This window comes from Drosophila nasuta, chromosome X (genome assembly GCF_023558535.2).
Source record: "Drosophila nasuta strain 15112-1781.00 chromosome X, ASM2355853v1, whole genome shotgun sequence".
In the NCBI taxonomy this organism is placed as follows: Eukaryota; Metazoa; Arthropoda; class Insecta; order Diptera; family Drosophilidae; genus Drosophila; species Drosophila nasuta.
Window position 1 is genome coordinate 11,662,856 of NC_083459.1, and position 11,418 is coordinate 11,674,273.

Here is an 11,418-nt window from a genome sequence, read left to right on the forward strand (position 1 = left end):
ATTCAAAAACGAACGATAATTTAATTATTAACTTAATTGATCTGCCGACCTCTTCAAGTATTAAATATACTATTTAAAGTGTGGTATATTTCGTAACGTACGAATATGTAGTTCTAGTAACGTACGATTCGCAGATAAAAATTTCGTGTAATCGATAGTTTATCAACATTCTGCAATTGTTCATCTCTATTTTTCACGCCAAAAATGGCGATATAAGTGCGTACGCTTATTATTTTTTTGCTCGGCTTTGGTTTTATTGTCAATATCAAAACATTCGTAGAACTTATTATATAAAGGACGCGCCAAAAGTGATATAAAATGTAAGTACATCGCCTTGCAATAGTTACACATAACTGCAATTGATAGCAAGTCGTCCTTTGTTGTAACGCATTAGTGAGTTTAGCAAATTGGCGAAGAGAAAAAATATCGGCAATGTGGAGTCAGTGGCCAGTTGCAACTGCAGTTGCGCCACCACAACCCTCGTTGCCACCCCCACTGCCTGATGCACCGCCTCCGCCGCCACCATCCGATAATGCAACCTCTGCCACAGCGATTCCGGATGCAGCCGCTGCTGCTGCTGCCGCCGCGAGTTACGCGGCTACCGCAACGGCAACAGCAGGCGCAGCTAATCCTTATAATCAATACACGGCGGCACAATATGCGGCCATGACGCCGGAGCAGCAATACGCCATGCAACAACATTGGCAGCAGTGGCAAACTTATCAGCAGGAATACGCCAAATGGCATGCTCAATATGGTGAACAAGTAAGTTCAGCTAGCATATACATACATTATTATTATTACTACATATTTTATTATTGTATTTAGTACACTCGCGAAATGGCCGCTGCTGGCGCAGGAGCAACAGCCGCCACGCCAGCAACTCCAGCTGCAGCACCAGTGGCAGCTGCACCAGCAATTGGACCTGTTTATCCACAAGTTGCTGCAGTGCAGTCATATTTTCCCCAAGCTCAGTCACAGCCGCCGCCGCCGACAGCAGTTGCGGGCCCACCTCAACCAACCCAGGCCCAGTTGTCGGGCAAAATTAGTGCGCAACCGCAGATGTATAATCAGCCGCCGCCACCGCCTCCCCAAGGCTACCAACAACAACAACAAACAGCTCCATCACAACCACAGCAGCCACAACAACAGCAGCAACGTCCGCCGTGGCAACAACAACCGCCGCCGGGTCGCTACAATCAAATGCCGCCAGTTAACTACAATGCGAACGATGTGAATGCATTTCCCAATTTGCAGCAGCCACCACCATCGTTTATGCAACATCCGCCGCCGCCAACAAATTCAGCAGATGCCTCTTGGATGGGAAAGGGTGCAGCTTCCAACAAGGGTGGCAACAACAATAGCAAAAACGATGAGAGCGATCACCGTTCGCGCTGGGATGGACCGACGTCCAACGAACAGCAAGGACAGCAACGTAATAATCGCTGGCAATCCAATGACCAGGGACAACACAACAACAGCAATAATAACAATAATAATAACAATGGTGGAAATAAGTCAAATCAATTTGGCAATCGACGCAACTGGCAGAACAATTCAGGCGGCAATAACAGCGGCAATAACAACAGCAATAACAATAACAACAATAGTCGCAATCCAAATAATCCGTTTAGCTCAGCACCGCAGGGCAACTATAATGCTGATAATGATGGCGGCAACTTTGGTGGCCAAGGATCGTCTGATGGTTTTGGTGGCTCTGGAAATCGTCGCGGTGGCAACAACAACAACAATCACGGACGGTTTGATCGTCAGCATCAAGGCGGTGGCAATTTTGGACATAACAACAACAACAGTGACAACGGTTCCAATCGCGGTCCCAATCTGAATAACTCTTTCAATCAACCGCAGCAGCAACAACAACAACAGCAACAGCGTGCACCAGATTTGGATGAGGCAACGTTCGATCGCTTGTTCCAACAGTGGCAGAAGCAATTCGAAGATTGGAAGCGCGCCAATGCCAATCATCCGGATCGTGCCGAGTATCGTCGCTACGAGGAGGAATTCGAGAAGCAGCGTCGTCGCATCGCCGAGCGTCGGGAGCAAATGCGACTCAGACGCCAAATGCAGCAGTCGCAACAGTCCAATAATAATCAAGATCATCAAGGCATACAACAGCAGCAACAGCCACAGCAACAACAACAGCAACAGAAGCCGCGTAGATCACATTTCGATTTGCCCGACGACGATGGCAGTTATGCGCATATGCCTAGTAGTCGACTTTATAGAAATGAACCAGCCGGTCTGGACTCAGCATCGGACTTGGAGCCACCACATATGCTGAGCAAGAGTATGGAGCAAACAGGAGCTAAAGAGCAGCAGCCACAAGTTGCTACAACGAAATCACCAAAATCTTCAGCACCACAGCAGCAGCCACCATCTGAGATTAATAAGAGCACAGCTAATTTGCTGGGCAAGCGGAGAACGGACAGTGGTAGCAACAGCAGCGCAGCCAAGCAATCGAAACAGGAGAATATTTTAATCATATCGTTGGACGACGACGATGATGATGCCCAATTTGTTGAGGAGCAGCAGCAGGTAGACCAAGAGGATGGCGTCTCGACGGCTGATACGCCTATGAAGAATATATTCAAGAAATCAGATGGCATACCAGGCTTAGATTTAGTTGCTGATGGTTCCACTGCAGCCGGTTCGCCAGCATCTGTCAAAGCAGCGGTAGCTGCTGCAGCAGCAGCAGACTCTTCTGGCGAGGTCAACAAGAAAATACCATCGCTATTTGATGTTGTGATTGCTAAGCCCAATATCTCGCCACCATCGCGCACTGTCTCCGAATCCGAGGAGACGTCCGAAGCACAGCCTACGGCCAGCGAAACGATGGCAGATGATGTGAGCAATGCCCTCAAGGATCCGGAATTTATGAATAACTTGTCGCAGGCGTTGGCCAACGCGCAGGATCGTCAACGCGAGCAGCAGCAATCCAACGATCAAGATGATAATGCACCTGGACCCAACAACAACAGCAATAGCAGTAGGAACAACAACAATAATAATAGTAACAACAATAACAACAACAATAGTAACAATGACGGCAATAACGATGGACGTCAGTTGTCGTTTGCCGAATGGCAACGCAAGAAGAATCATCAGGACGATGATAACGATCGAAATATGGGCAACTTTGGACCAGGTCCAGGCGGCAACAACGGGCCGGGCAATCGCGGTGGCTTCGGACCAGGAGGTTTTGGCCCCGACCAACGGCAAAACTGTGGCCCCAACTTTGGTCCCAACGGACCTCCATTTGGACCCAATGGCTCACAGCTGATGGGACCGAACTTTATTGATTTCGGCGGACCCAATTTCTCTGGACCCAATTTCGATCGACACGGACCCGGACCTGGACCCGGACCATTTGGTCCCGGGGGTCCGGGTGGGCCTAATGGACCGTTTGGACGCAACTTTGGTCCCAATGGACGCAACAACAATCCGAACTTTTCGGGTCCTGGCCCCAATTTCGGACCGAATTTCCGCGGCAACAATGGACCTGGTCCGGGACCGTTTCGACCCAATTTCTTTGGTCCGAATGGTCCGGGGCCTGGTCCAAATTTTGGTGGCCCTGCTCCCGGTCCATTTGGCAGGCATGGAGGCATGCCGTTTGATCGCAACAATCCAAACGATGGCAACTTTGGCCCAGGACCCAATTTCAATGGACCAAACAATAACAACAACAATGGACCCAACAACAACAACTCGTTTAATGATAATCCATTCAGACGCAATGGCGGACCACCTGCACCCAACTTTGATGATGGTCCAATGGGTCGCAATGGTCCCGGCTTTGGACCACGCGGTGGCGGTGGACAGCGAAACAGTTTTGCCAACAACGGAGGAAGCGGTGACAACAACAAGCCATGGACTAATGGGTATGTGTCAAAAACCAAGTTAAAATAGTTATATATCACTTGCTCTCTCTCTCTCTCTCTCTTGCTATCTGTATCTCTCTCCGTCTCTGTCTATCCAACTGCTTTCTCTATGCCCCTTAATAAGTTACTCGATTATGACAATCTGACTGGGGGTAATAATTTAGGAATGTGTGTATTTAAGGAAGTCGCAGATTCTATCCGTCTGCTTGTCTAAGAAATGGTTAAAATCGAAATACATTCTCAGTCCTTGAAATAAGAGCCCCGAATTGGATTTATATATAGCCAAATGTTCAAATACAAATACTCTTTCAATTCCTCAGCTATACAACTTGAAATCAGAGCACTGAACTGAACATTTATTTATGTGAGCGAGAAACATATATACTAAAGTGTTCAGATCCCCAAAGAAATTGCATGTTCTGCATCTCAATAATAAGGGAATAAAGTTTGTTTTGACATCCATATTGCATATATATATTCATGCATCAAGTCGAACAATTCGTTCAGAATTTGAAATTCATTTAACATACTTAAAAGATCATACAAGTATTTTGGATGTGCTTTGATTCCGATCGAGTAGTTCGTACATTGTGCATATGCATATATGTATGTCTTTTTTGGAACGTTAAAAAATTTCATTATTTCATTTTAGGACACTAGCTTATTAATTTATTTCCAAATCTTTGAACATTTGACTAAAAAATATAACAACATCCTTTTCGCAACGTTAACAAACGATAAAACTGTCTGTGATATATCGCGGTACAATTGAAATTTAATTGTAAAAATCTCTGATTTAAAAAAATATATCGCTGGCACAAATTGCACAAAACTTATTTTTGGTTGTACTCCTATAATTTGTGTATTTCTTAACTGAAATTAAAATTGAATTCGAAGAATGTGACGCGACATTCGAATAGATTAACCAAAATAACAGTCTTATAAATCAGACCAACCAAAAAGATAGTGTCCCAGTTTGTCCTCGTATATTTGTAGTCTAAAAATGTGTAGGCAATGTTTTTTTTTGGATTGTGTCGTTAATGCTGGAATTTCGATTCCATACCCGTTTTCTCTTTTTCTCTTCTACTTTTATGCACTCGAAATAAAATGAACATGACCATGAAACACATGAACATATAAATTAAAATACTTATACACAACAATTAACTGGTATTGTTCGATGTCCTCTTACGAACAAACACACAAAAACCCCGAAAATAAACTTGTCATCGAATTCAACAAACAACTCGTGTGTCTGTTCCGTGTGTTTGAGCAGCAATGCCAACAGGGCAAAAGCCTCAAACAACAGGAACAATAACCATAATAAGCAACCGCATCACCGGTCCAGGTTGGGTTAAGCCACAGAGAATGGAGATGATTAGATTACCGTTACTTTCTGCTCGATGATCGCAATATTGAGCTCGAGAATATTGCACACAACAAATAAACATACATCTCACTTACCCAATAATCCCAAAAACCAAAAAAAAATGGCACTACTCCAAACTCGTGTTTTGATTCTGGAAGTTTTGGAACTCTTTTTTGTAGATCTACATAAATAATCGCATTACTTATTGTACGATGATTGCAAGCAGTTTCCTTGTTATTTGCGACATTCATTTATGTAAATAATAACGACTCTTGTGCATAGTTTTTAAGTTTTCCAAAAGCTAATCTCCGTAGAGTAATTTTCTTTCGATAACATCAACTTTGAATTGAAATTGAATTCACGTCTTTTTGTTGTTATACTTTTTCATTTTACCCAAGCACTTTGGGGGTATACAAATTGAATTGAACAGATATTTATTATTTAATCTTTATATTTGAATATCATAAAATAATGAAAAAAATATCGACATCGAAGTTATAGTTATCAATTTTAACTGAAATGTAATAGCATATATTAACTAGACTAAAAACACATTGAAAACGAAGTTGAATAAAGTGATTTAAATTAATAATGAAATCTGATTAATGCTTCTTCAAATTTCATTATTCATGTAGTTTCCCTTGTATTCTTATTAAATCATTATTGAAGCATATCAGTTAATTATAGTTATAACTACAGTTCCGATCACCTCCTCATCCGTTTATATATTTGGGAATCTTTGTCCGCATAAATAAAGATCCGAGGAGTTGCAAAATGAGGAAGCTAAAACCACAGTCAAGATAAAAAAATCTGTATCTTTCAGGGTCTTTATTGCTTTGGCTTCCTCGAAGCAAGCCGAATGCTCCAAAAACCTTTAGATTATAACTTTATATTTATGTGGCCGAAAAAGTTTGCACATGTTGAAAAACAAATTCTATATTCTATTAAGAGTGCTCAACATTATTGAGTTTTAAACTTTAATTGATAATTAAGTTTTTTTAATATATTAATTCGAATTGAATATCATCGAAAATGTATCTTAAAATTGGACACACCCTTCCGATTGTATTTACATTTTTATGACAATAAGTATTAGTTTACCATCACTTAGTAGACTTAAAAAATCCCAACACAACCCCGTTTTATGCTACTTTTATGTAATACTTGAACAAATGTTGTCCGCTATTACCTTATTGCCAATAATCTTTGTTGTTGCTAATTTAAAGGGAGGAAGAAAAAAGCAGTGCTAAATGAAATTTATTTGCCCTCTCGGTCTGTCCGATCCTCATTACTACGCTACGATATAATCAAGTCATACTAATTAATTGGTGGATAGAAAATGAGATCAACTTGAAGAGCAATAGTGTTCCTAGTTAGTCGAGGAAGTTCTTTAAAGTAATGTTGTTCAGAGTGTGCCTGACTTTGCGCACGCTGTACTTGGTACTTTTATGATTGCGTCTCTTTTGAGCAACGTTTGTTGTTCCAAGTGACAAGTCTGTGGAATGCCTTTAGACCCAATGAGACCCTGTTATGTCCTGTTATTTAAATAGCTTTTACTTGTACCCAACAATACAATTGCTTGTCCCAACCAAATAGCAATTAATGTAAAAGTTTAAGTGTTTTTTTCTGGTTTATATTGAAAACGAAACATAAACCGATTGTAAAAACAAAAAAACCAAAACCAATTCTTTGCAAAAACATCAACAATATCGAAACGAACACATAAAAAATCAATAACAAAACAAATTGCGACCCAAAATGTTATGAACAATTGATACGAAAATCAAAACTCGCCACTGCGTCACGCAACGTTGCAGCGCGGAATCATTCAACAACAACAACAACAACAACAATAGAAACAACGGCAACAGCAACAACAACGAGCCCATCTACCGTCCCATGAAAGTGTTTGACTATCAGAATGTGAGCAACACCGCCGCCAAGGTGATTGACTATGGTCACAAATCAGCCGATGCAGCCGGGATTCGAATGTCAACTGGATCAGGTGCTGGTGGAACTGTTGGTGGCCCGGTGGCAACATCCGACTCAGCTGCCGCTGGGATACCGGACTTTAGGCCTGTGAATACCTTTGACTATGGACATGCCTCGGCATCGGTGGGACAACAAGGAGTAGGAGCTGGAGCGCTCAATCGGAATGTCAACATGAATAGTAACAAGAAGAAAAACAAAAAGAAGAATAAGAATCGTCAGCGAATGTTGCAGCAACAGCAGCAGCAACAGCTGCAACAACAGCCGAATGAACAAAAAGATGAGTCAATTGATGCTGAGGTAAGTGAATAATTTTATCATTTTATCAATGCAAATCTGTAATCAGTGTCTTCTTTAGCCCAAGGCTGGAAACGTTGTTGCCGGACAGAGCAACAAACCCGATGATCTCGAGGATATTTCCGATGGAGAAGAGTGAGTTGAATTCAAGCAACAAATTTGAAAACAAGCATTTAATGATCATCACATAGCAATCTGGTCGATGAAACTCCACCACCGCCGCCAAAATTCACCAAGCCGCCGCAACAGCAGCAGCCACAGCAGTCACAGCAGCCACCGCCGTCGACACGCAAAGCATTCCCAGCAAATCCTCAACGACGCATGCTAAGTGAGCCGCCCACAGCGCTGTTTCCCTCAACAGCGGCAGCCAATCAACAGATACCCGAACATGTGGACACAAGTCGACTGGAGATCAGTATGCCCACCAATGAGAATCGCAATACCATCTCGATCGATGAGGTACTGCTGCCACCCGGTCGCTTAACGCGTCCCAAGCGCATCTGTATTATACTGAGAGGTCCGCCGGGCAGCGGTAAATCGTATGTGGCACGTCTGATTAAGGATAAAGAGCTGGAAATGGGCGGCGCCAGTGCGCGTATACTAAGCGTTGATGATTATTTCATAATCGAGAATGACTACGAGGAGAAGTGTCCTAAGACTGGCAAAAAGGTTAAAAGTTTAGAAGGCATATCAAAGAATTTAAAGTTATTGTTTGTTATGTTTGTAGATACCGAAGAAGGAAATACTGTATGAGTACGATGAGGCCATGGAAGAGACGTATATGCAATATTTGATCAAATCGTTCAAGAAGACCCTAAGTGATAACCTATACGATTTAATAATTGTCGACTGCAACAACAACTCGCTGCGGACACTCAATGAATTCTATTGCCATGCCAAAGACTCAAATTTCGTGGTAAGCACTCTGTCACTCTCCCTCTCTTTCATTCTATGATTGTCTCTATCTATGCTATGTATTATACATATACATATGTGTGTTTTGTTTCTTTGTCAGCCGTACATCATTGATTTGCACTGCGATGTGGAGACCTGCCTGGGTCGCAATATTCACAGCCGCAGCGAAAAGGACATACGCGAGGTGCTCGACAATTGGTGCACGACGCCGTTGCACTACATCAAGCTGGATGTATCGTCGCTGCTGGAGAATGTCGTTGAAATGGAAGATGTTGAGAACATGGCAACGGTAACTATGCTCTAATGCATGGCTGAGGCTCTTAGGCTGAGGCTGAAGCTGTGCCACCTGCTGTCCATGCTCATGCCTATGTCCACGTCCAGGCCTGTGTTTATGTCTATGTCCGGCCATCAGTGAGTGTGTATGTTATTTTTGTGTCTTGTTGCACGATGGCTGGCTGACTGGCTGACTGGCAGTGAATTGGCAAATGACGGTGCAAAGCAAAGTCTACAGCAAGCGGGATGTGATTGATTTTGCTATTACATAACTATTACATTATATACATATATAAGATTAATAATTAAATAAGCACGAGTATGCATCTAGTTGGCGAAGCCACAAAAAAGATAAGAACAACAATTGCGTGTTGTTGTCCTTTAGTTGTAAGTGTTTTCTCTCCGAAATTCTCTTACATTTTATGTATGTGCCGATCCTATATATACATATAGCTATGCCAAATATTATGTCCATTCTATATACATATAGGCATATACACATCTGGATCTAATGTGTTCTATACTGAAATACTTAATACGAGAAACAACTCTGCTGTATAACTCTATCTATTTATTATCGAAAATATCGCAATACTCGAATTACAATTTTTATGAATTATTCATTACATTACATTACAACTACTATATTGAACTATTTGAATTGAATTATTTATCTATGTCGATATTAAGTAAAGGCAAATGCAATGCGATGGTCAAGCGAACCTTTGTTGATTTATTGCGGCTTATTCGTTGCAGGATGATAATACCAACAGCGAGGAGGCTGCTGCCGGTGCCGCTGCCGAGGATGCGCCTGCTGCCGTTGTCATCGATGAGGACAGCAACAGTGCCGATGCTGCCAACGATGTAAGTCTCAGCTATGCACATAGCTATCTCAGCCTTCTAATGGGTATTTATTTGCCCATTAAGAGCATTGTGTTCTCTCTCTCACTCTCCCTCTCTCTCTTTTACAATTTACTTTTCTGGGTTTGTGTCTGTGCGGCCTAATTCGCTAATTCTGTCAAATCTGTTTACTGCAATGTATTCTTTTATTTACATTTTATTCGACATGTGTGTTGGTCGCGTTGTGTTGAATAGTGCGGCTTTCTGAAAAGCAAGTGGGAAAGTGACACCACCGAGGAAAATCTGGGTAAGTGCAATCAAAATTTGACTTACAATTTTTGTTACATGACTACTATCGAAAACATTTACAGCTCGTCTCGACGGCACCAACCGATTGAAACAGAATCGCAAGACGGCAAGCATGGCCGAATTCTTGCAGCTGGATGATTGGGAGCCACCGAAAAGCGGAGCTGATGGCAAGAAACGCGTAAGTTCTGTGCTTTTATCTCGAATGTGGCAATAAGTCATTCAATTTATTTGCAATCGCATTTGCAGGTTCGTTGGGCGGACATCGAGGAGAAGCGTGCGCAGCAAAAGATGCGTGCAATTGGTTTTGTGGTTGGACAAACCGATTGGAAACGCATGATGGATCCAAATGCCGGCAATCGAGCGCTCAACAAAACCAAGTACATTGAGCGCGTTAACAAACGACGCTGATGATCGATCCAAATGGCAATTTGCAATTGGCAATTGGCAATTAACAAACACAATCCCAATCATCACAAACACAAACACAAACGCACACACACACCACAACTACCAAAACCCATTGAAGTCTAATTGTATGTGCTCGGAAATACAACTACCGAACAGCTCCTACTATTTTAATAGTTAATAACATGCACACAATCCCTGTTTGTGTTGACCATCAAAATGTTTGCATGCATTTAATGTGCGGCCATTTTGCCATTGGCGTGCAACAAAAAAAGAAAAGTTGTGTTTGTGAAAAGCAAACACAATGAGCAGCAACCCAATTATACTATATGTAAATTCCAACACATTTTGTGCTCAATTTCCAAAACAAAATGCATGAACTGTATGTATGTATGTATTATTATTATTTGTACTAATTTAATTATTACATAACATAGATAACATTTATTATTTTTTTTGTATGCATTTACAAGCAAACCAGCAGTCACATCGTTATCATATACAATTTTTTATTTTGTTTAACAAATTGAATGAATTTCATTTTAATCCACAAAAAAAAAAGAACAAATATCGAAATGCATTCATTCATCATGTTTGCAGAGAAAGCCGCAAATTAAAAGAATTTTTGTACACAAAACACACACACACACACAACACTAGCAAATATTTACATAATTAAATACATATACAACAATATAATATATGAAACTGAATATGTACAAGAATCAATTACGTATTTTAATGTGGAGAACTAGCGAGTTATATTTTATAGCAAAATAAAGCCTATAAAATATTATGATTTATGGTTTTCGATCAGTAATGATTTTTCAGGGGATCTTTGTACATTTTAGTAGTTTTAAAAGGGGAGGTTGAAAAGTGTAAAACTCAATATATTAAATAAATATTACACTCAATTTTGAATTGAATTTTACATCATTCATTAACATTAAACTATGTTCATGCAACACTTATTTCAATGAAAGAAAAGAGTGTAACAGGTATAGGAACGCATCTCCTATTTCATAAAGTATAAATATTCTTGATCAACAGCAGATTTTATGTACCCAAGTCATTCTGTCTAACTATAAGAGATAGAGAATATTTTTTTTTTGACAGAATTTG

At 41.0% G+C, this 11,418-nt stretch overlaps 1 protein-coding gene across 3 annotated transcripts; it reads left to right on the forward strand.

The window, feature by feature from the left end:
• Positions 1–176: 176 nt before the first annotated feature.
• Positions 177–11,065, forward strand: LOC132795250 (uncharacterized protein DDB_G0283357). Of its 3 annotated transcripts, XM_060805868.1 has the most exons (12): positions 177–320; positions 395–765; positions 829–3,899; positions 7,086–7,557; positions 7,616–7,689; positions 7,746–8,223; positions 8,282–8,470; positions 8,570–8,758; positions 9,499–9,606; positions 9,838–9,889; positions 9,954–10,069; positions 10,138–11,065. In XM_060805868.1, the coding sequence occupies exons 2-12, from the start codon at positions 433–435 to the stop codon at positions 10,297–10,299; spliced, it is 5,244 nt and encodes a 1,747-aa protein (XP_060661851.1). In that variant the 5' UTR covers positions 177–320; positions 395–432; the 3' UTR covers positions 10,300–11,065. The 3 variants fall into 3 exon arrangements, with proteins under 3 accessions (XP_060661851.1, XP_060661852.1, XP_060661853.1); XM_060805869.1 differs by lacking the exons at positions 7,086–7,557; positions 7,616–7,689; positions 7,746–8,223; ... (1 more) ...; positions 8,570–8,758; positions 10,138–11,065; XM_060805870.1 differs by lacking the exons at positions 7,086–7,557; positions 7,616–7,689; positions 7,746–8,223; ... (4 more) ...; positions 9,954–10,069; positions 10,138–11,065 and adding an exon at positions 5,176–5,837.
• The last annotated feature ends 353 nt before the right edge of the window (positions 11,066–11,418 follow it).